We start from the raw sequence: 22,585 nt of genomic DNA, 5'->3' as shown, positions 1-22,585 counted from the left end.
CCCCTCCCCGGGGCGCCCCGCCCCGCCCCTGACGTCACCGCCAAACTTCGCCCCCCGCCCGTCGGGCGCGGGAGAGGGGCCCGCGGGGACGGGTCACGCGTGGCGCCGGGGCGCGTCCCGGCACGGCGGCGGGACGGGGCGGCCCTGTGCGACCCCGGGGCGGCCCCGGTGTCCGGCGGCTTTGCTGAGGCGGTGGGGACCGGTGCGAGAGAGAGAGCACCGGGGTGAGGCGGGGTCCCCGGGCTGCGCCACGGCCACCGGCCCTGGGTGGGACGGGACAGGAGTGGCTGGGGTGGGGTGGATGGGATGGGGTGGGATGGGGTAGGATAGGATGGGATAGGATGGATGGGATGGGACGGGTTGGATGGGATAGGACAGGATGGGATGGGATGGGCTAGGACAGGGTGGATGGGATGGGACAGATGGGATGGGCCAGGAGGGGACAGGAGCAGGTTATTATCGGTGCTGAGTGTGGGCTCAGTGCCACAGGTACCTGTCCCCCGAGGGCACTAAGAGGCGCCATGAAAAGGTGGGCAGGCACACGGTGCTGCTTCTGTGCCACGATCCTGTGGGAACCAGCCAACTTCCCTCGTCCTCCTTCCCCAGCTGTGGGGCCAAAGGCCCCGCTCGCTCCCCCACAGGCAGAGATTGTTTGCACCCCATGGCCTGGGCCAAGGGGTGAGAGAGGGGCAATGTCTGCTCAGCAGCCTGGGGCCACCCTGATACCCTTAACTCTGCCCACAGCCCGGGCTTGGCGCCCAGCCCAGGGCAGGCAGCATGGCCCTGGGGGCACAGTGAGAACCCCAGCCCCTTCCCCCAGCCCCCAGAGCACCTCGCCCCTCACGCAATGCAGCCGCGTGTGCAGAGCCTCCCAAACGGCTGCATGCTGCGCGCTGGCATTTGCGGCCCATATGGTGCCACTTCCGAGCTGCACCCCCTTCTCCTCCCCTCCCGCCCCTGCACCCACCAGACCCCAGCTCCCCAAAACCACCTGGCCTGTGCCGTCCTGAGCCACCGTGGGGATGTGACCGCCCTCTCCTGGGACTCATGCCCCCCTGAGCCCTGGTCAGGCAGGCCCACGGACAGGGAACACCAGAGTCGTGTCCCCAAAGCCAGCATCTCCCCTCTGCGCACAGGGAGACCGGCCAGCACCCCAAGGCTGAGGCAGCCCAGGGCACCCCTTGCACCCGTCCCCTGCGCAGCACCGAGCCCTGCGAGCCACAGGCCCACCGCCACCCGCACCGGGTAATTAACAGCACATGAGAGTGGGGGACTTAGTAGGGCACTGTAGTTTGAGCTTCTAATCAAGAGTTTAATCATACCGGCTGGCAGCAGCGCGGCGCGGTTATTAATCTTTGCACCTCGTGGGAACCTGTAGCGTAACTCACAATTACCCGGCAGGGGCCCAGTGCAGCTCAGGGCTGCCCGGCGGTGGCTTGCGGCATGAGGGACGAGGGATGGGGCCAGCACTCCTCCAGTGCCCCTCGGCCCATCTTGTGCCTGTCGCCTACTGGCACCCGCCTCCTGCCTGTGGCAGAACAGCCCCAGGCTCCCGTCACTGCCCACCCGATCCCCTCCTGGCACTGGCTCTGCCTGGGCTCTTTGGCCCCATTTTGAGGTGATCAGCTCTGCTGAGCCCAACGGCGTTTGTGCCTGCTGTGCCCTGCCCCTCTGCTCTGTGCACCCACTACCCTGCGCACCCACCACTCTGTGCACCCACCGCTCTGTGCACCCCCTGCCCTCTGCACCCCCTGCCCTATGCACCCACCATTCTGTGCACCCACCGCTCTGTGCACCCACCGCCCTGTGCACCCACTGACCTGTGTACCCCCCACCCTGTGCACCCACTGACCCCTGCACCCACCACCCTTCCCACTGCCCTGCAGTGAGCCCAGAGCTGGGTGTGGGGTGACATGGCTGGTCTGGGGTGACATTTCCTGCAGGACCCCTGCAGCGAGCGAGCCCGGGCTGCCCGAGGTAGGGGTGCCAGGGCTGGGGGCACCCAGCTGTATCCCTCTGCCTGGGGTGGGGGGACATGGGGTGGGGGACACATGGCTGTACCCCTCTGCCCCAGGCGGGGTGAAGGGGGTGCGGGGCGGTGCACAGTGGGGTGCAGCAGGGTGGGGGGGTGCAGCGTGTCCGTGACTCAAGCGCCACGAGGCACCGCATCCCTGCGTGCTTGCCATCACCATGGCAACCGCCAGGCAATCAGCGATAATTGCGCGCGTTGGCCTGGCAACGGGGCCAAATAAACCCCATCCATCCTTTCGGGGGGCTGGCGGGGGGGAGAAAAAAAGGGGGCACAGCCTCCGATTGCCATCCCCGGCCCTTCATTGGGGTCAGCAGCAGCGGGGGTGCACGGCAGCGGGGCCGCCCTCCTGTAGGCGTCCCACGGCACCCATGCGCCCTGGAAGGCGTCGAGGGAGGCGGCCAGTGAGCCACCCAGCCAGGTGGCTGTGCGGTGGCGGAGCCAGCCTTGTGGGGGATCACGTCCAGGCAGCCTCGGGGGAGACCGTGTCCAGGTGGAAGGTGGTGTGGAGCAGCGCGTAGCCCTCCCGCACCCCTGCCACGTAGGAGGTGCTGGTGCTGCAGCCCACCACCACACTGGTGGAGTGGCCATAGTAGTAGGTGGCGAGCAGGGAGCGGGGCAGCACCAGCATGGCCGGCGTGCCAAAGCCCTCGAAGAGCAGCTCGGCCACCTTCTCCTGGTTGGCGGCAACGGAGACCAGGGCGTCCATGGCCAGCACTGCCACCTCCTCGGGGCAGACACCCAGCTCCTGGTAGAGGACGCAGTACCACAGCTCCTCCAGCCCATCCCAGTCGGTGACCACGCCGTGGGTGAGGACAGGGCCGCCCCCCGCCTGGCAGGGCACCATGGACCATGGCTGCTCATCCTCAGCCAGCCCGCTCCTGGTGTGGCCAATCCCTGTGTCGATGACGATGGCACACAAAGCCTTGTACCTCTCCACCGGCTTGGCCCCCATCACGTCCAGGGCTGGCTCTGGTTCCCAGAGCCATGCCTGAAGGCGCTCAGTCACCATAGCGACTGCCTGCATCACAGTGATGACATCACCCATGGCATCAGGATTTGGTTCCCCTTCCCTCTGGAAGACTTTTGGGGGTCCACTGAGGATCCCCAGGGTGGTACCTGCCCCCAAGAGGCTCTTGCGGCCCTAGGGCCCAGGGCACGGGGAGGCTGGTCGGGGCGAGGATTTTCACGTGCAAATCGAGTGGGGCTCCTTGCCAGGAGAGAACTGGCCCTGGGGAGAGGACTGGGACCAGGACCGGGACATGGCTGGTGCTGGTCCTGAGCGGGTGCCGAGACAGGGCGAGCCTCCGCGGCTGAGGGCAGATGCTGTCTCAGGGGCAGAAAAAGGGGAAAAAGATGTTCCTTACAGGCTGGAAGGCTTCGCACTAAAGAAAAGCTCCCTGTGGGCCAGCAAAGCTGCTTGGGGGCCAGCATAGTTCCCCAAGGGCCTCCAAAGCTCCCCAGGAGCCACCAAAACTCCCCAGGGGCCAGCAGAGCTGCTTGGGGGCCAGCAGAAATCCCCGGGGCCACCAAAGCTTCCCGGGGGCCATCAGAACTCCCCAGGGACCATCAAAGCTCCCCTAGGGCTAGCAGAGCCCCAGATGGGTGCAGGGGTGCCCTGGGCAGTGCAGGTGCCTCCAGGTACAGGTGCCAGCACTGGGTGGGGAGGACGAGGGTGCCCAGGCTGTCTCCAGCGGCCAGGCATGCAGCCTGCCTGGGGTGCAGGCAGCAGGGGCCGGGGTGCAGGCAGCCCCCCCGCCGCTCGCAGGCATCATTAACAAAACTTGCCGGTTTCTAAAAATGGCGCGGCGGCAGCACGGCGGCCGCTCTTCACGCCCGCTCCCCAGCGCTCCGGCTGCCGCTAAAAACAGCTCGGCACTGCCTGCTGCCTCCTGCCACCTCTCGCTGGGCTGGCTGACGCCGGAGACCACTGCTCCACTCAAACGCTGATTTGGCACAATTTTGCCCATCTCCAATCCAGCCCCCACTGTTGCCTGCCTGGCGGGCCGCGGCAGAGGTGAAAGGGGGGCAGGCTGCCCACCTGGATGGCACCCGCTTTGCCATGGGGAGCCCAAAACTGCCGCCAGCGCACAGTGCCATTGCGGAGGCACCGGCAAACACCGTCGCAGCACGTCCCTGGGCGCTGCCAGCAGCGGGACTGCGCCCAGCTCTGCCTGTGTGCCCGCAGCCCCGCGCACGGCCACTCATGTTTTATAGATGGCTCTGATTTTAATAATTAATCCCTGCTAACGACAGCACTTTCCCCAAATAAAACATTTAAAGTGCTGTGTGTGCAAGGCGCGCTGCCGGGGTGGGACGCCGGCTGCTCTGCTGCAGCCGTGGCGGGTGGGCACAGCACGACGTGACATGGCACAGCGTGGCACAGCGTGGCATGGCACAGCCACACATGCCCGCAGCTCAACTGGCTGCTCCACCAACCGTGCCCAGCCATGCAGCACCTTAGGGTGCCACTTACCTGGTGCCCAACCCTGGGTGCCCACCCGTGCCCAGGCAGCACCTCTGAGACACCCTCCAGCTGGGGCAGGGGTGCCAGGTGCCGTGCGAGATGCCACCCTGTGAGGTCCCCCTGCCTGTCCCCTGTGCCACGGCAGCATGCGCAGCACCAGCGCTGATCCCGGCTGGCAGCAGCAGGCAGGGGCAGGCAGGGGTGGGCATTTGCCAGCCTGTGGCATTAAAGGCCAGGCGCTCGCTCCTCACCTCCCGCAGCGTAATTAGGGCAGGATAAATGTGTATTAGCGTGAAATCTGTCATCTCTGCAAGCACATTTGTTGTGGTGGAGGGCAGCTGAAGGCAGGGGCCCTCCTCATGCACGTCACTGTAACCATGCAAGCCTCGTCAGCTAATGAGCAGTGCCCTGTACCACCCCGCCACGGGGCACTGGCAGCCCTGCCTGATGCGGGGTACCCCTGTGTTGTGGGGCAGTGGGCCTGGCATCCATCTTCCACCTGACCACAGCCCTGGGCACCCACCCTGCCCCGTGCTGAGAAGGGCAACACCCAGGGTGCCTGTCCATCCATCTGTCCGTCCGTCCATCCATCCATCCATCCATCCAGCTATCCATCCCTGCATCCTGGCTGCTGCCAGTGCCCAGCCAGCCGCCCCGGCACCCAGCATCCCCCAGCACCGGTGCCCAGCATCCCCCAGCACCTCCTGTTTCTGATCCAGCCCATAATAACTGCACGGTGCCAGGCCCTTTCTGTTGCCACAGCAACTCGACAGCCTAGCCGAAATGGTGCTGCTCGGTCTCGCACGGGCAGGACCAGCACCCACACCGGGGGCATGGCCACCCCGAAACCCAGACTGGGGGCGCAGCATGGCCCCACCATGGGGAAACTGAGGCACAGTCCTGGCAGACTCCCTGACTGCGGGAATGCCAGGACCCAGCCATGCTAAAAATACCCTCCCGCGAGCAGTGGCGGAGCCATGCAGGTGCGACACGCCGGCGGAGACGGACAGCTTGGCTGATGGGAGCTGACGCAGCCCCAGGCTCCGGCACCGCTTAATGAGCAGCCGAGGAGGTTTTATTTAAAGCTGGCACTGGCTGCAGCACCTGGGTGGCCAGCCACGGACCAGGGAAAGGAGCTGCCCGTGGCCATGGGGCTGGGGCACGTTTCAGCATCCCCTGTTGGTCCTGGACTTGCCCATAGCATCCCCTGCCCATCCACAGAGCCCCAAACCCTGCCCTCGCGACCCGCCTCAAGCTCTGGACGTGCACCCAGGGGGGTGATGCCCATCACTGGCCCCCTCCTTTTTCCCAGTGTCATGTTCTAGGGGATTTTTGCCCCAAAATTGGGGCAGAGGGAACATCCTCATCGGGACGAGCTCCTCACAGATGTGACATCTGCCACCACTGCCAGCAAAAGGAGCAGAGAAGGCTAGCTCGTGCGGCAGCAAGCATCAGTGGGGGGCTTAGTTGCTGTCCCCTGCTCCTGGGCAGCCCCAATGCTAGCCTCCGGGCATGCCCCTGGGCACGAGCTGCACCATCCCCTGCACAGGCAGCGGCTGAAGCAATGAGAGTGTAATTAAGTGAGGCTGATAACGACGCTTGGTCACCACATGTCAGCCCCAAGCCCGGTCTGGGGTCCCCCACCAGGGTCCCATGCAGGTGGGCAGGGTGGGCAGTGGTGTCCAAAAGCAGGCAGTGTTGGGGGGTACTGCAGGCTGGGCACCACCAAGTCGGCTACCGTGATCCCATGGCCTGGGCACTGTGATCCCAGGGGCACCTCGATGCCAGGGACACTGTAATCCCACACCCTGGGCTCCCTGACACCAGCGGCACTGTGATCCCATGCCCAGGCACCCGTGATCCCAAAGGCACCCTGATCCCATGCCCAGGCGTCCATCATCCCAGGAGCATCATGATCCCAGGGGCATAGCGATTCCATGCCCCGCATGCCCATCATCCCCTGATCCCAGGGGCACCGTCACCCACGGCCCAGGCAGCAGGATCCCAGGGGCACCATCACCCCCCGCCCAAGAGCACGGTGTGCCCCACGCCGTCTCGCGCCCCACGGCCCACCCTAGCCGTGCAGCCAGGCAGGCGCCTCAAGCCCACCCGGCTGGCAGAGCTGCTGGCGGAGCTGCTGGGGCTATATTTAGCCACAGCTGAAGAGGGTGGGAGGGGGATTTTTAGGAAAATCCTTTTTCTTGATGCCAGCATCACCTCCCGGATGCCTGGGTCCCCCCTGAGCACAGGGGGCTGTGTCGGGACCCAGGGTGCATAGGGTGGCCCCGCACATGGCAGGCACCGGGGGATGGTGCCCGGGGTGGCCATGCCAGCACCGGTGTGCAGGTGCCCTCCCGTGGCTGGCATGGGAACGGTGGGTGCACCCTCACCCCTGCCCCCTGCGAGGTGGGTGCCCCGGGACGGCGGGGACCCATGGGGGGGAGCCCCCTCCACGCAGGGGGACAGGGGTGCTGCCAATGCAGGGCATGGCCCACCCCAAAGACACAGCTCCAGCCCGGGAAAAAATATAGTTAGATTTTAATGAGTGATTCGAGCAGACAAGGGGTTGGAAACCCCACGGGACCCCTGGGTGGGTCAGACCACCCCACAGCACCCACTGGGGCTGAGCCAAGGCCCCAGGGCACAGCCCCATTGGTGTGGGGCCGAGCCCCGGGCCCCATGGCACAACCTCATGGTGTGGGGCTGAGCCCCCCAGCACCCAGCCAGTGCAGGACTGAGCCCCACAGCACCCCACCAGCATGGGACCAAGCCTGGGGACCACCAAGCAGGGTCTGGGTGTGAGCCGTGGGAGAGCACCCCACAGCACCCAGCCGTCTCCCAGCACCCATCCCATAGGGAGGGTGCCCCATAGCACCCAGCTGCGCCCTTCATCCCTCCTAGGGGGAACACGCCTGCAGTGTATGGGGCTCTGGGAGCTCCCATGGTGCAGGGCACCCCATCAGCACATGGCCGTGTCCTCCTCTTCTTCCTCCTCCTCTTCTTCCTCCTCATCCTCATCCTCGTCCTCATCCTCGCCATCGGGCAGCTGCTCCAAGGGGGCAGGGGGGAAAGGGGGGCTGCACTCCAGGTTGACGTAGGTAACGGACAGGTTGACATAGTGCTCGCCCTCCAGTGTGGCCAGGACACGCTTCAGCTCGCCCACCAGTCCCGCGAAGGACGGCCTCTCCTCGGGTGCTGGCGCCCAGCAGCTCAGCATCACCCTGTACCTGCCCCAACACCCCCGTCAGCACCAGTAGCCCCCCGGGACCCCCCAACCCCACCCTGCCCACCCCGCAGCGCCACTCACAGGGTGTCGGAGCAGTGGCAGGGCTGCGGCAGGCGTCTGCCCTGCAGCAGGTAGCGGGCCATGTCGTAGGGGTCCACCTCGGGGTACGGCGATGCCCCCCGTGTCAGCAGCTCCCACATGAGCACCCCGAAGGACCACTGCCAAGCAGAGAGCTGCCATGGGGGCGTGGGCGGGATGGAGACAGGGGTCAGGGGACAGGGACAGGGGTCGTGCCTACCACGTCCGACTTGGTGGTGAATTTTTGGGTCTGGAGGCTCTCCAGTGCCATCCACTTGACGGGCAGCTTGGCGTGGCGGTGCCGCCGGACACTGTAGTACTCCTTGCCAAACACGTCCCGTGCCAGCCCGAAGTCGGCCACCTTCACCGTCAGCGTCTCGTCCAGCCTGCAGGACACCGGTTCAGGGGGTGGGCCACTGGGCAGCACCCCCCATGCCCACCCCCGGGCCCACGAGGTGACCCCATGGCCGGGGTCCGGCGGGCACGGCCACACTCACATGCAGTTCCTGGCTGCCAGGTCCCGATGCACAAACTTCTTCTCGGCCAGGTACTCCATGCCCAGGGCTACCTGCAGCCCGAAGCCAATGAGGTCCTTCACTGTGGGGCTCTGCAGGATGGCAGCAGTGAGTGGGGTGAGCTCAGCCCCCCGCCAGCCCCCCCAGGGTTCCCCCGTACCTGCTCCTGGGTGCGGATGAAGTGGCGCAGGTCCCCATGGCGCATGTAGGGCAGGATGACGAGGGGCAGCCCGTGGCGAGGCAGGCACACCCCCAGCAGCGAGAGCACCTGGGGGTGGTGGAAGCTCTTCATGAGGATGCCCTCACGCAGGAACTCCTCCACCTCCTCCACGTCCGTGATGCCTGCCAAGAGCCGAGCCGTGGGGCACCCCGCTGCCATGCTGTGCCATGGGACTGTGCCATGGGAGCGAGTGCTACTCACGGTGCAGGGACTTGACAGCACAGTGGAGGTTCCCCAGCAGTGGGTCCATGTAGGTGCCATGGTAGACACTGCCAAAGTGCCCTGCGGGGACAGGCAGCATGAAGCTGGTACCGTGCATGGTGAGTGGGCGATGCCACAGTCAAATCGGGGTGTGGCATCACCTTTGCCGATGACCTGGTGGCGGTGGGTGATGAGCCGTTCCTCGGGGATTAGGATGTCCTTCACCTCCTCCAGCAACTCTGGCCGCAGGTCCTCCAGGCAGCAGGACGTGGTCCTGAGCAGGGGCATGGGGGAGCCACCACCCGCCATGCCGGCACCGGTGAAGCGTGCCCAGGGCCGCACTGGGCCAGGACTGCCTGCCGTGGGCAGCACTGCTGGGACAGGCAGAGGCAGGGTGAGGGCTGGGCAGGCACCCAGCACCCCACCACCCGCCGGTGACACCCACTTACCCAGCACCTCTCTGTAGTCAATGCCGGGGCGCTGAGTGGTCGTGGGGGGGTCGCTGCGGCCAGGCTGCACCAGCAGCTCCAGGTTCTCCGTCCCTGCGGGCAGCAGTGGGGTGGGTGGTGGGCAGTGCGACACAGGGCTGGGGAGCAGCGGGGCACCCAGCGAGCGCGGCACTCACCCCCCCGCTTCCTCCAGCGCCAGCAGAGCAGTAGGGCGGCCAGGACACAGCAGACCACGAAGGTGACGCTGATGCCAAGGGCCAGGCTGGCAGCCAGGTCCAGCGAGGTGGGGGGCAGCACCCAGCCCAGTGACTTGCAGGCGCCATTCACACAGATCTGGGGGAGCAGGGGCTCAGTGGGAATGGGGTGGGGTACACTGGGGGGGGGTCACCCACCCAGGGGGTGCCTACCTCCACGGGGGCCCCGTCCGAGGGCAGGCGCAGCTCGCGGGGCAGGCGGCACGTCACCTCATTCTTCAGCACGTTGGGGTGGCAGTCCTGGCCCCCAACCGTCATCGTAATGTTCATGCAGGCGGCCACGGCATCCAGCCCCAATTGCTGCCCAGACACAGTGCCCTGAGCCTGGTGGTCCCAGCGGTGGGACCCCTCACCCTGGCTCACCCCGGCTCACCCCATCACCCCACGTACGTGCACCTCAATCTCATCGTCGCCGGGCTTGAGGCGCAGGCGCCTGCCCTCCTGCTCCAAGGGGAAGACCTCGGGCTGGGGGTAGTAGCGAAGGCGGAAGAGCCAGCGGCCGATGGCACCATCCAGCAGCACACTCAGGTTCCCTGGCGCCGTCTCCACCTTGCTCTCGAAGGGGAAGGCCGGGCTGCGGCACAGCAGCTGCTCTGGTGCCCGTGGGCCCTCACACTCCTGCAGGCGGTGGGATGCTGGGCACCGGTGTGGCACAGTGCCGGGGGATTGGGGTGAGCAGGGCCGGGCCAGGGGGTGACGGCCTCCTGTTCTGGCACTTACCGTGGCTTTGGTCCTCACGCTGCTGGCTTCGAAGCGGATCTTGGCGCGATACACCGAGTCCAGGTGGGTGCCGATGATGGTGAGCATTGAGCCCCTGCAGCGGGCAGGGGTCAGGGCCCCGGGGTGCACATGGTCCCCAGGGTGCATGCAATCCCCAAGGTGCATGTGGCACGCAGGGTTAGCATGGTCCCTGGGGTGCCCAGAGTGCCCAGCACCTCATCCAGCCCGGCCAGGGCAGTGGGGAGGCTGGGGCTGTTCCTCCCCAGGGGAAAGGAGCCCACACACTCACTCATAGCTGCAGCTGGGGATGATGGCTGAAACGAAGGGGTCAGGGCGGTACTGGAAGGGCAGGGGGGCCGGGAATTCCTCCCCGTCGATCCACAGGGCCACCCAGGCTGCGCCCAGGCCACTGGCGGCAGGAGCCGTGCACCGAATCGCCCCATCACCCTGCCTGGGGACAGGGCGGCCATGGCTGGAGGGGACAGTGGGACCACGGGAGGGTCCCCGTGCCCCTCCCCATGCCAGGGACCCCACTGTGCCCGGTGGGGGCAGGACAGGGGCATACCTGGGCTGCCCGACCAGGGGGCACTCGGAGCCGTTGACCATCACCCGCCAGCTGCTCCCTGCCGAGAGGTGGGTGCCACGCAGGGAGAGGTGGGTGCCACCTCCCCGGGGTCCAAATGGGGGGTGCAGGGTGCTGATGCGGGGCTCCTGGGCAGAGACGGGGTCGGTGGGGTGGGTGGGTGAGCCAACTCCCTCCCAGCCCCTGCCAGGGGTGACCACCAGCGCAGGGCCATACCACGAAGATGAAGCCGCCGAGGGTGGCCGAGCCGTGGACACGGAAGCTGGAGGGTCCAGCAGGTTCCTCCACGGTGAGCACCACGTCGGCCAGGCCCCTCACTGCCGTCAGGCCCCCTGGCTCCAGCTCACACACCAGCACGTCCACAAAGTCCTTGCGGCGGGAGGTGGGCAGGGGTCTGCACGGCAGTGATGGGGGGTCAGCCCCGGGCCGGGGGGGCGACCCCAGACCCCTCTCTGCTGCCGTCGTCCCCCTCAGCACCGCCACGCACCTGTGGCTCTTGCTCTCCTCCAACAGCACGGCGCAGTCTCGCTGTCCCACCACCACCCGGTAGGTGCCAGGGGGGCTGTGGCGGGGGTCGGGATCCAGGTGGGAGCGGAAGGTCATGCCGCAGAGCGTCACCCGTGTCCGGCCTCGCAGCGGGGCGCTCCGGGGGTGGAACTGCAGGAGAGGCATCCACGTTGCCCTGAGCCCCAAAAGCCCGGTGACAGTCGTGGGTCTGGAAAACCCCTTCCCTGTGGGGCGTGACACCCGTCCCAGGGAGGGGGTCTCCGGATGGAGCAAAGGTCCCACCATGTGCCACCCCACGCATCACCTCCCTCCCCATCCGAGTACCCAGGAGATGTGGGGTGCAGGGGGCACGGCGGCGCAGACCTACGTCGGTGAGGACGGGCGGGCAGCTGTCCTGGACCCAGGGGCCGGTGCACTCATGGCGGCGCATGCACCCATCCCGGCACCAGCCGCAGCCCATGAAGCGCTCAGCCCGCAAGCAGCGCTGACACGTGGAGAAGTGGCGGCAACCGGGTCCAGTGACGTTCAGGCGCCACACCTGGGGGTGAAGAGTGGAGGCAAGCGGGTGTGTGGGGCTCAGAGCCTGCCCTGCACCCCCCGGGCCCCCCACTCACCTTGGTGCCGGCAGTGAAGAACAGCGAGTGGCTCTGCAGACCCATGGCACCCCGCACCGGCCCCGGCTCCCCCAGGGAGAAGTTGGCCAAGGTGCGGAGGTAGGAGCTGGAGCGCTGGAGCACCATCTGCAGCGGGGCAGAACAGGGGGCTCAGCATGACCCCACACCCTGCTGGGCACCTCCCACCCCTCCCGGTCCCCCATCCCACCTGGAAGATGCGTCCCTCTGCTGTGCCCAGGTGGGCCACAGTGACGTCTCCCAGGGCGGTGACAAAGATGGAGGTGAGGAGGACGCCGGCCAGGTGCCCATTGAACAGGTCCACCTTATGGGAGGCAGCGGGGACGAGGGTCGGCTGGTCCCAGCAGCTGGTGTCCGTCACCGGTGCAGAGAGGTTCACCTGCAGCCGAGTGCTGGATGGGTGCTTTGAAGCCAGCACCGGCACCCCGACCCCCTGCACCCTCACAGGTGGGCACCAGCTCCAGCTGTGAGATATTTTAGGGAGTGCCCGATTGCCCAAACTCCCCTCCAGGCTGTGAAACTGCAGGGAAAAAACATGTCCGCAGCCCCTCCTGCAGCCCCTGCGCAGCATCAGATCCTGCCCTCCCCTCCCACCCCATCGGGATGTGGTTGTCAGTGCCAGCACTGCAGGGCGGGCACCCCAAAGCCAGCCCTCCCCTGACCCCCAGGGCTCGGCAGGCGGCTGGGGATGAAGGGGGATACCAGGAACCGGAGGGTCCCCACTGGCCCCCCAGTGATGCTTGGGGCCAGGTGTCCCCTCCCGGCTCGCCCTGCCAGCGGTGTGAGTCAGCGGCAGTGAGCTGTCTGCTCTGTGCGTGGGAAGAGGAGGGGATTTGGCTGCGCCTTGCCCTGCGTCTGGCTGAGAACACCAAAACTCGTGTCACGGGTGCTTACTGGGACCCTGCCTGCAGAGGGGGCCCTGCCAGGGCGCCGGCCCATCCCCATCCTGGCCGTGCCGGAGCTTGTCCCTGGGACACGGTGTTCCTGCCCCACAGCTGTGGCAGACGAGAAACCCCAGTGACTAATTGTGCTTCCGCCTGTGGTTTATTTGCCCAGAGAAGGCGGCGGCCCTGGGGCCGGGGGGCCAAGGCAGGAGCGGCCGGGCACCTCACACACCCCAGCCTGGGGAGCACAGAGGCCCTGCGGCTTCCCTGTCCCCCGCACACATAAATAAGCTGGAGGGGGTGGCCATCAACAACGTGGCGCTGGGGACAGTCACCACAGGGGCTGGAGCCGGTGCTCCCCGGGGCAGCCACACCGAGGAGAGCGACTTTTGGTGTGGTGCATGGCAAGCAGCGGTGCGCCCATGTGCCCGGACACGTGTCTGTGGCACACAGCTTGGGCGAGCACGGGGTGCCCGGGGTGGGGAGCGCAGCTGGATCCCCGCCAGCACCCTACCACCTCAGTGCAGCCGGGGCTGAGTCACACCTGGGCGATACCACTCTCCTCCTGCCCAACCCACCGCCCCAGTCCACCCCGCTTTACCAGCACTTCCCAGATCCACTTCCCTGCGTCCCAACTGATCCCTAGGCCCCCCAGGACGGACACGGCACGGGGCGGAGAACTCACATTGTGTGGGCAGTACTCCACCGGCTGGAAGAAGCTGAGCCCCCGCAGCAGCGGCTGGTGCCCAGTGCCACAGCACTTCTCCATGCCCTCCTCCATGGCCTGGTTGAGGAGGCGGAGGGGGAAGGCGCAGACGGCCGAGTCCTCTCGTGGCACCCGGCTCTCCGGCTGGCTTTCGGCAAAGGCGCCGAAGAGCACCACGTCAGTGTCGTTGATGCCGAGGTCACGGGCCAGGCGGGCGCCAGGGCGGGCAGCGTGGGCAGCCTGCAGCACGTTGTAGGCGACGTCCCGCTCGACGTCCTCCTGGCCGCTGCGCCGCCGCCGCCGCTTGGACTCGAAGCGGCAGTCGAGGACAAGTTCACGGTAGTGGCGGAGGTCGTGCTCGTGTGTGCTGAGCCGTGCCAGGCGTGTGTGGTATGCTGGTGAGCCCGGCTGCTCCGGCTGCACCGTCAGGAAGTACACGTGGTCCCCGTCAGCGAAGGAGTGCACATAGTGGATGGTGTAGTTGTCCTGGTAGCGCGGCAGCACCGTCAGCCACTGGAAGTCGTCTGAAAAGCCGTCCAAGGTGCCCTTCAGCCTGCGGACAGACACTGACTGTGGGCTGTACCGCGCTGCCATGCTGCTGTTGATGGTGGAGCCGAGGTAGAAGAAAGAGGCGTAGGAGGTGGCCACCACGGTGGCACTGGTCCCCAGGGGGCTGGCCACGCAGTCGGGGCAGGACGCAGGGCTGTTGCCCATGACCGAGTACAGGCAGCGTGTGGTCGTGATGGCCACCTTGCCGTCCCGCACCTCCAGCTGGTGCTGGTAGCACAGCCCGTGCCACGCCGTGCCACAGCTGTAAAGCCACGGCTCCAGCGGGTCTAGCAGCAGCAGGACATTGTCCGTGTCCTCAGGGACGTCCACGGCAGCCGGGCACAGGCGGCAGATCTCACACTCGGTGCTGCCCACCGGGCCGGTGACAAGGACCGAGAGGAGGCGCAGCTCGGGGCTGGCCAGTAGGATGCGGTTGCGGATGGCCACGAAGACGGCGGCCGGGCCGGTGGAGTCGGTGTAGACAGCGACGTTCTGCACGGGGCTGCCAGCGTCGAGGCTGGGCAGCGTGTAGGGGATGGAGAAGTTCCTGGTGGAGCTGTAAGGGATGCGGGGGCACTGCCAGGCACTGGCGCCCAGTGGGGCCAGGGTGAGCGCCAGCAAGAGGCACGCACAGCACGACAGTCCCATGCTGCGCGGTGCTGCTGGCGTGGGGTTATTGATGGTTCTCAGCAGCGAGGGGGATCGGGACACACGGAGGATGGGTCACCATTGCATCTGCAAAAATAAAGGAGAAAGGGTTTTACCTCCTGCAGTTAGGGGAGGACCCCGGGCCACTGCCGCAGCTGTGCGTGGGGCAGGGGGTGCCGGGGCCCCCCAGGGCCAGACAATGACGGGTGCTGCCAGGGGGGAGGGTCGGCCACACCAAACCTCTTCCCAAACACTGCAAGTGGGAGGTGAAGCCAAGCTGCCTGGAGCAGGGGGACAAATCCTGCCTGCTGCCACCTCCCAGACACCCTTGCCTGTCCCCCGGGGGCACCCCTGGCCCGCACGACCCCGTCGAGCCCCCTCCTGGGGACGGGAATGGGGACCCTGCCAGCCCCCCGGGGACAGGCCGGGGATGGGGACCCCTGCCAGCCCCCCGGGACAGCAATGGGGACAGTGGATCCCCGCGGGACTCGGACAAGCTCCCTGCCAGCCCCCAGGGACAGGGACCCCGGTGTACCCCCGCGGCCGGGGTGTCCCCCCCTGCCAGCTCACCGGGGCTCGGCCCGGTCCCCAGCCGGGGTCCCCGTCGCCTCCGACTGCCCGCCCCGTCCCTCCCCGGGGCCGCCCCGTCCCGTCTCGGTCTGTCCGGTCCCGGTCTGTCCCGTTCCGAGCCCTGCCGGGCGGCGGGGCCCTCACCTGGGCGCTGCGGGGCGGCGGGCGCTGCCGGGCCGTGCCGGGCCGTGCCGTGCCGGGGCGGGGCGGGGCGGAGCGGGGCCGGGCCGGGCCCGAGCAGGCGAGGCGGGACGGGGCGGGACGGGGCGGGCGGGCCCTGCCCCCGGGCCCCGCGGGGGTCCCCGAGGGCCGGCACCGGCACACGCAGCCCGGGGGGACGGGGGTGCTCGGGGCGACAAGGAATTCGCGGGGGCACAGGGGGAGCCGGGGGGCACACGGTCCCGGGGTGCCCGGAGGGATGCTGGGCACCCCAGGGGGACAAGCTTGGGTGGGCAACCTGGGGGGATGCTGGGCACCCCAGGCAGACAAACTCGGGTGGGCACGGTGCCCCACAGGGATGTGGGTGAGAGCTGGGGCCCCCGAGCAGGACACGGGGTGCAAGGCTGGCACGATGCCCTGGGTGCCCGCTGCAGCCCAGTGCTGCCCGTGGAGGGTCCCCGTGGCTGGGAGGTGGCTGCCAGCATCCCAGGGTGTGTGCGGGGTCTGGGCACGTTGACACCCGTTGGCCCCTCAGCCGCCACCCCCAGTCCCACGGCCACCGGCAGCAGGGGCTGTCGACAGCCTGACACACGAAATCACCGATTCCCCGAAGCTGCCTGCTGGCACCGCACTTGCGACTCATGTCCAGGGCAGCGGGGCGGACTTCTGGCTCAGCATGGGGGTTTCCAGCTGGGGGGCAAGAGCGGGGCCACAGCTTTGGGAGGGGAGCCACAGGGGGCATTTTGGTTGTGCCCGTTCTTTGCCTCAAGTCCCTTTATCCCACCCCATCAAGGGCTGCCGGCGGTGGCAGGAGGTGCCAGCGCTGCCAGAACTTGCTGCTGTTCCCACGGATGAAGGAAGATGCTTTTCATGCTGGTGTTATCACACGGATTTGCCCTCCAAGTGCCCTGTTGCCCTCAAGCGGTCGGGCTGTGGGTCCTAGACTTTTCCTCCAGCTGAACAGGGCGCTGTCTCACGCTGCCGGAGGGACTTTGGTCCCAGGAGGGGCTGAACACGCTGAAAACGGGCTCCCCTGCCCTCGTCACCTGGCCAGCCTCAGCCCTCCCAGGCTCCCACCCTGTGTTGTGCAAGGCCCGGCGGTTACGCTGGCCCCGCGCCTTACCCAACAGCTCCTTCCTCCGGCTGCGCGTCTCCCGCTCGGTTTCGACATTAGCTGGCCTTGGCCAGCTCGTGCTGGGGTTTTTGCTGCTCCCACCCTCCAGCTGGCACTGCCTCTTGCCAGCACAGCCCCAGCTGCCTTGCACCGCTCCCCGGCAGCTTTCCCAGCCCCCAGCAGGTCGCTAGGGCTGGACTGCACCATACCCCAACTTGGACCAAACTTCCCCCCCATCTTGGCCATTTGCCCTCCCCCCCCCCTCCCCCCCCCGCAACGGGACACCCATGAACCTGACAAGACTTGACTTAGGGTCCAGATAATGTTTATGAGCAAAGACAAGCGATTACACTCTGGCAGGAGCATAAATACAGGAGCAGAGTTCCTGCGCTAGCCCTGCCAGGTCCTTCCCAGCTCCTTCGGTGTCTTGGTGCCACCCCGGTGGCTCTGCCCCTCCTTGAACACCCGTCCCAGCGCTCAGCACGCAGCCCCAAAACATGGGGTCAGGCCGTGCCCAGCGTGTCGCGTTGTTCACAGGCACTCGGCCCCACACCAGTGCCTGGGGGCAGCTGGGGAGGAGGGGGCCCTTGCGCAGCAAGCTCAGCGTAGCTGGCTCGAGGGGCTGGGTTTGGGAGGCAGGTGCCCCCACACCAAGGGTAAGACCCTCCTTGGGCTGGGGGGGCACCAGGGCCCCGTGCCAGTGGGATCTCCAGCCCCTTTAGGGTCCACTGCCCAGGAGCCAGCACCACGAGACCACAAGCACCCCGATGGGCACCCCAGTACCCCAAGTCTCTCTGGGGCTGCTCTGTGTCCCTGTGGGGGGGTAAGCAGGACCCCGCTGTCCCAGCTGGGGCAGGCTGACCCACCACCCTGCCTGCCAGCATCCCTAGGGACGTCCTTCTCACAGCCATGGTTGGAAGGGTCTGGGCACGCACAGATGCCAAGGGGGCAAACCTGCCGGGGCAGAGCTCTGGGACTGCCAGAGGCTGCCTGGCACTTGGGGGACCTGGCTCCCCCAGGGCAGGGAGAGGAGCAGTGCATGCCCTGGGCCAGCCCTGTCCCCCACCTGGGTGGTGTCACCTGCCCTCTGCGGGCACAGCAGCACAGAGGTCCCCTGAGTGCTGCCACGTCTCTCCTGGGTTCCCCCACCCTTGGCACAGCCACAGCATGGCAGTGAAAGGAGGGTACCAGGCACAGGCAGCAGAACCCAGGGGCTCAGATCCCGTCCAGCAACCCAGGGTACCAGTAACCCTGCTCTAGGACCCCCACAACGAGGGTTGGAGCTGGGGGCCGCAGAGGAAGGGCAGCCCCTCCAGCTGGGGGGCATTGCCTGCAGATGAGAGAAAGTCCTGCTCACCCCTTCCCCAGGCAGCTGTGCACCCCATCTCTAACACCCAGGTTGGACAGTCCCATGGGTGGGTTTCCCCATGCTCCGGGGTCCCACCATGCCCTCTCCCCTGGACTCATGGCCTGGGCTTCCCCAGGGGACGGGCTCCCTGGCAGAGCGGGGGCTCCCCCGCCTGGCACCATGCCCTGGGCAATCCCCGTCAGTACGTCTGGGGCGTGAGGATGAAGAGTCGGTCTTCCTCCTTGCGGATCCACTTCATGAGCTTGTTGACAGCACTGATGGCGCCAGCTTTGGTCCCCAGGGGACTGTAGCATATGTAGAGCTCGAAGGCGCTGGTTACCTGAGTAAAAAAACAGGGTACAGGCTGGGCATATATCTGTGCCCCACTTGGAGCTCGCACTGCATCTTCCCCCCATGGGCAGGGACATGGGGTGGCTGTGGAGTACCCTAAATGCGTGGCACCTGGTTTGCTCAGAAGTGGGGGGACCAAACCCCAGGGTTTGCTCCCAGAGCGTGTTTTCTCTGCAGCCCTGGGGAGTTCACGACAGCGCATGGCACAGCCCTGGGTGCCAGCACCCACCAGCCTCTGCTGCTATCCCTGCCCATCCCTCCCTGGCACAGGGGTGCACAGGGCAGGCTGACTCCCAAAAGGACCATGCGCAGGCTGGGGGCCACCCTGGGGACCATGGAGCGGGTGCTGTGTTGTGCTACCCCCTGCCCCCAGCTCTGCCATACAGGACTGGAAAAGACAGGCTCACCTAAACCCTGCAGACGGCCCTTACCCAAGCCAGGAGGTTCTCACGGGGGCCCGTGAAGTAGATGTTCTTCAGGGGGCGCGAAGAGTTGTGAGCCCGGCTGTGGAGGTACTGGTAGAGCCCCAAGAGCCTCTCCTTCTCCTCCTCCCGCACGTAGGGTGCCTCAATCTCAGGGCTGCAGGAACACAGCACCCCATTAGCCCCCCGGAGAAGGGGATCTGTGGAAAAGGCTTGCCCCATGCCATGGCCTTGGCCCGATTGTTCCCCAGGGGCCTCACCTGGTAAAGAGCCCAGAGCTTTTCGACTTGTAGATGAAGTGCCGGAGGTCAGGGATGCCCACCTGGGCAACACTGTAGAAGGGGGTGCGCAGGGCCTCCTGCAGAGCATGGTGCACCCCCCGCCGCCGTAGGCGCTCCTGGAAGCGCCGCTTACAGTCAGAGACAGTGAAGAAGTCCTCGCGGTCAGTGGAGACCAGCAGGAGGCACAGGTCCATCTCCTGCTCCAGGTAAGAGATGTGGGCATGGAAGAAGCCACTGGAGTTGAACTTGGGGAGGCAAATGGGAGTCCAGGCTTCACCCTCCCGGAAGGAGGAAGAAGAGCTGATGAGGTTGAAGAGCAGATGGAGGTCAATGGGGTGGAGGAACTGATCCTTCTTCCTCACGAGAGACACTAGCTGGTTCCCTGACAGGAGGATGGAGAAGACCAGGCTCTTGGCCTTGGCCTGCTGGAGGCTGGTGCTGACAGCGTCCCGGACACTGGCGGCCAGGGGCAGGCAGCGCACGGCACCCATGAGGAAGCTGGGGTCGTGGGCCATGAGGTCCAGCAGGTTGTCAGTGATGCGCTCGGAGCCGGCCAGGAGCCTGCGCAGGTCATAGTTCTGTTTCTGCTGGAAGATGTGGTTGAGCTGGGTCCAGGTGAGCAGGCTCAGGATCTGGTAGTAGATGTAGAGCAGCTCATGGGCGATCTCTTGCTCTGACTGTCGAGTCCGCGCCACTGCCACCAGCACCAGCGGGCTCCTCCGCACAAAGACCACCTTGTAGCCATCTGCTTGGGAGGGAGTTCCCCGCGGGGGCGGGGACAGACCTGTAAGCCTGGTTCCCTGGGGCTGCAAGAGGGAGCCAGGCTGCAGCCTCTCCCCCCAGTAACCAAACTGCCCCTGGGAACAGCTAATGTGGCCCACAGCAGGGGCACGGCCGGGCAGGCCATGACACCCCCCTGTCCCACTCCCCCCCCAGGGCAGTACCTGCGTGGATGGACCGGATGGCGTTTTTCTCAGCCTCCAGGAAGGACACCAGGGCCATCATGACGCCCATGGTGCTGGAGAGGGCCTCCTCAGAGCCATAGCGGGAGTACACGGGCTTGCCTGCCTCGCTCAGCACAAAGACGTGCTTCCGGTGCATGCGCCAGGCATCCATGGTCACATCCTCCTCCTCCTTGCCAGACAGCACTGAGTCGCGGCGGGTGGTCTGTGGGGACGGCTCCAGCTTCCCCTCCTTGCTCTGCCTCATCTCCTCCTCCAGGTCGAGAGCCATGCCTGTGAGCTGTGTGCTCAGCTCGCTGAAGTCCTTGCTGATCTGCTCCATGCTGGTCGGCTCGGCCGGCTCCCCTCGCCTCTCCTCCGGGCTCCGCACGGCGGCCGCCCCGTCCTCGGGACTTGTCAAGTCCTCATAGGAGCGGGTGTGCACGAACATGGCTCCCTCCTGGCCCGCCCCTGGGAACAACGGGTTGTGCGGTGTCCATCCATCTGTCCCCCATGCTGAGGCAACGGGCGGACAGAGGGCAGAAAAGGCACAGGGAGTTGCAGGGAGGGACCTGCCTTCCTCTCCCCATCCCGCGGCACCCAGGGGTGTGGGTCCTGCTGGTGAGGAGTTGCCAGTGGGCCTGTCTCCCCCTGCCCACACGGCTGTGGAGGGCCCAGCCTGCATAATGAGGAGCTGCTTTTTTTCTCCCCTCGCTTACCCCCACAGTGAGCTCTGCCCTGTTACCTGGCTCTGTCCCCTGCGCCAGCCCCGGCGTGGGGCTGTCGGACCGCTCCGTGTGCTGCCCATCTCCTGGCGCCAGGGATCCGTTGGGCACTTCCCAGCCTTTCTTCTTGTGGACATCTGCAGCCATTCCTCAGGGCAGGACCTGCATGCGACCCATGTCATCAGCCCTCTGTTCCCTCACCTGCAAAACGGGTCCCAAAACTCTCCACTCTCGAGAGTTGGCCCAATCCTGCTGGCTCAGCATGCAGCACCGAGCCCTGGTGAGACGTCAGGAAAGCCGCTCTAATCCAGCAGGATTTCCTCCCTCCCGCGGCCCCAGCTCCTTCCAGCTCCTCGGCCCCGGCACCCTTCATCCAGGCTTGGCCCCGATTTCCCCCGAGCACTGGGAAAGCCGCTCAGCCTCCCTCTGCCGTGTCCTGGCAGCGAGAGGGAAGGGAGCTGGCTCCGGGTGGGGCTGGGGCTGGTCCCACTCCCCGAGGATCCCAGAGGCCTTGTGTTTGCAAAGGGCGCGTTTTACGGCCCTCCTTGGCCGGGATTAGGTGGCTAAGATGCGACCAGGCTGGTGGAGCTCCTCCTGAGGCCAGGGCCGCTCAGTCGGCATGAGTGAACACAGGCACACAAGTGAAAGCAACAGCGGGAAGGCAGGCTGGCCTCCCAAACCAGCGGGCAGGGAGGCCCGTGGAGCTCCGGCTTCGCACCGCGCTTCGTGACACCTCCTGCCCCCAGGCCAGCGGGTAATGCCACGCCGGGGGGAGCCGGACCCCGACCCCAAAAGCCTGTGACGCCCCAAAGCCCCGGACGGTGTCGAGCTGCGGATCAGGGCCCCGTCCTCGCCTGGCCCTTCCCCTCCCGGCTGCACCGCTGCCAGCCTGCTGCCCTTCCCCGCCGCCCCCGCGGCCGAGGGGCTCCCCAGGACCCCCCTCCCGGGGGGTCACCGCTCCCGGGGCACCGACGTGCCCCGGGGAAGCGCCAGGCCCGGGACCCCCCCGCAGCCCCGAAGGACGCCGCGCAGGGACCGACCTTCGCGGCTTCTCCCGTCGGGGCCGGAGGCCCGGGCGAGCAGCGCGGCCGGCGCAGCTGCGGCGGGGGGGAGGACCTAGGCGGGGCGGGGAGGACGACGCCAGTGGCAGGCGGCCGCCTCCCGCCCTGGCCCCGGCCCTGCCCGCCGCGGCACCCCCGGCATCGCGGCGCCCCGGGCCGGCGGGAACCTCCCCCCGCAGCCGGCCCGGGCCGGGCCTGGCCTCGCCGCCCCAAGGTCGGGCGCCGGCCCCGCGGCATCATGGGAGTTGTAGGCAGTGCCCGCGGCCCGCCGCCGCCGCCACGCCTCTCCGTGACTACGACTCCCGGCAGGCGCCGCCCGCCGCGCGGGACACGCTGGGAAATGGAGTCCGCCCGCAGCCCGGCCGGCGCGGGGCATGGCGGGAGCGGTAGTCAGGGTAGGACTCCGCTTCCCAGAGTCCCGCGCGCGGGGGTGGGGGGGCGGAAGTTCCGGTTTCGCGCCGTGGTTGCGCTGGGCCTGGCGCGGCGGGAGCGGCGGCGGAGGTGAGGGGCGGCCCTACCCCGCCGGCACGGCCGCGGCCCCGCTGGGGGAGCGGCGGCGACGGCGGTGGCGGGGGGCTGCGCGGTGCGTGGGTGCCGCTCGGTCTGGCGGAGTCGGGCGGGGCTGGCGGGCTTTGCCTGGGAGGGACGCGCGGGTGCGAGGCCTGCCGTGCGGCCGGCGGGGTGGCGGAGCGGAGGCGGCTCCCGGGGGTCTTTCGGGTGTAGGGGAGCGGAGCGGGGACGTCTCCCGGGGTACGGGGGCGGGACAGAGCCTCCCGTACGGCCGCCCGGGACAGGGAAGCGGGGAGAGTGTGTGTCTGTGGGTGTCCCCTGGGATAAAGGGGGGTCTCCCTTAGCGTCGGGGGGGGGGGGCGGGGGGCTCCTGGGGGTCTCTCGGGACGGGGAGGTGTCTTCCCGTGGGGCTGTCCGGGATAGAGGAGTGTGCGG

At 67.3% G+C, this 22,585-nt stretch overlaps 4 protein-coding genes across 16 annotated transcripts in view; 1 reads left to right on the top strand and 3 right to left on the bottom strand.

The window, feature by feature from the left end:
* Positions 1-2,486: 2,486 nt before the first annotated feature.
* Positions 2,487-3,077, bottom strand: LOC148050157 (actin, cytoskeletal 1-like). The gene has a single exon (XM_087744238.1). It carries the CDS (start codon positions 3,075-3,077, stop codon positions 2,487-2,489), a length of 591 nt encoding a protein of 196 aa, XP_087600364.1.
* A 3,939-nt stretch (positions 3,078-7,016) lies between these two features.
* Positions 7,017-16,536, bottom strand: MST1R (macrophage stimulating 1 receptor). 7 transcript variants are annotated; one of them, XM_087743714.1, is made up of 21 exons: positions 15,383-15,438; positions 13,451-14,755; positions 12,072-12,260; positions 11,864-11,989; positions 11,617-11,787; positions 11,230-11,399; positions 10,959-11,136; positions 10,725-10,870; positions 10,449-10,610; positions 10,160-10,253; positions 9,830-10,057; positions 9,593-9,757; positions 9,362-9,518; positions 9,186-9,278; positions 8,898-9,110; positions 8,737-8,817; positions 8,476-8,657; positions 8,298-8,407; positions 8,021-8,186; positions 7,804-7,940; positions 7,017-7,723 (listed from the first exon to the last, which is right to left on the bottom strand). In XM_087743714.1, the coding sequence occupies exons 2-21, from the start codon at positions 14,666-14,668 to the stop codon at positions 7,456-7,458; spliced, it is 4,254 nt and encodes a 1,417-aa protein (XP_087599840.1). In that variant the 5' UTR covers positions 14,669-14,755; positions 15,383-15,438; the 3' UTR covers positions 7,017-7,455. The 7 variants fall into 7 exon arrangements, with proteins under 7 accessions (XP_087599840.1, XP_087599841.1, XP_087599842.1 ...); XM_087743715.1 differs by having other exon boundaries at positions 8,898-9,107; XM_087743716.1 differs by having other exon boundaries at positions 8,898-9,107; positions 9,593-9,739.
* A 283-nt stretch (positions 16,537-16,819) lies between these two features.
* MON1A (MON1 vesicular trafficking associated A) lies at positions 16,820-21,859 on the bottom strand. Of its 3 annotated transcripts, none has more exons than XM_087745025.1 (6): positions 21,620-21,859; positions 20,600-20,741; positions 19,858-20,325; positions 18,893-19,661; positions 18,642-18,789; positions 16,820-18,199 (listed from the first exon to the last, which is right to left on the bottom strand). In XM_087745025.1, exons 2-6 carry the CDS (start codon positions 20,724-20,726, stop codon positions 18,059-18,061), a joined length of 1,653 nt encoding a protein of 550 aa, XP_087601151.1. In that variant the 5' UTR covers positions 20,727-20,741; positions 21,620-21,859; the 3' UTR covers positions 16,820-18,058. The 3 variants fall into 3 exon arrangements, with proteins under 3 accessions (XP_087601151.1, XP_087601152.1, XP_087601153.1); XM_087745026.1 differs by having other exon boundaries at positions 18,893-19,658; XM_087745027.1 differs by having other exon boundaries at positions 18,066-18,199; positions 18,618-18,789.
* A 219-nt stretch (positions 21,860-22,078) lies between these two features.
* The window catches only part of RBM6 (RNA binding motif protein 6), a 59,690-nt gene continuing 59,183 nt past the window's right edge, over positions 22,079-22,585 (top strand). For 2 of the 5 annotated variants that reach the window (XM_087743322.1, XM_087743318.1), the window contains exon 1: positions 22,092-22,141. The gene's annotated coding sequence lies outside the window, so the exon portion shown is untranslated. Of the gene's footprint in view, positions 22,142-22,197; positions 22,224-22,585 lie in introns of those variants that run through there. The other 3 variants (XM_087743320.1, XM_087743323.1, XM_087743321.1) reach the window with 3 other exon arrangements.

This window comes from Nipponia nippon, unplaced genomic scaffold (genome assembly GCF_047370975.1).
Source record: "Nipponia nippon isolate SJK-2023a ecotype South Korea unplaced genomic scaffold, ASM4737097v1 scaffold_9, whole genome shotgun sequence".
In the NCBI taxonomy this organism is placed as follows: Eukaryota; Metazoa; Chordata; class Aves; order Pelecaniformes; family Threskiornithidae; genus Nipponia; species Nipponia nippon.
Note: the sequence above shows the minus strand (reverse complement) of the source record. Positions and strands in the feature narration are given on the sequence as shown.

Excerpts from the sequence above, each read along its gene's own strand:
- LOC148050157 (XM_087744238.1), bottom strand. The coding sequence starts at position 3,077 with ATGGGTGATGTCATCACTGTGATGCAGGCAGTCGCTATGGTGACTGAG.
- MST1R (XM_087743713.1), bottom strand. The coding sequence starts at position 14,668 with ATGGGACTGTCGTGCTGTGCGTGCCTCTTGCTGGCGCTCACCCTGGCC. Across the intron at positions 9,519-9,592 it reads CGGACGGGGCCCCCGTGGAG|ATCTGTGTGAATGGCGCCTG; the intron begins GTAGGCACCCCC and ends CTGCTCCCCCAG. Across the intron at positions 8,187-8,297 it reads CTGGCAGCCAGGAACTGCAT|GCTGGACGAGACGCTGACGG; the intron begins GTGAGTGTGGCC and ends GGTGTCCTGCAG.
- MON1A (XM_087745025.1), bottom strand. The coding sequence starts at position 20,726 with ATGGCTGCAGATGTCCACAAGAAGAAAGGCTGGGAAGTGCCCAACGGA. Across the intron at positions 20,326-20,599 it reads GGCGCAGGGGACAGAGCCAG|GGGCGGGCCAGGAGGGAGCC; the intron begins GTAACAGGGCAG and ends CGTTGTTCCCAG. Across the intron at positions 19,662-19,857 it reads CATCCGGTCCATCCACGCAG|CAGATGGCTACAAGGTGGTC; the intron begins GTACTGCCCTGG and ends CTCCCTCCCAAG.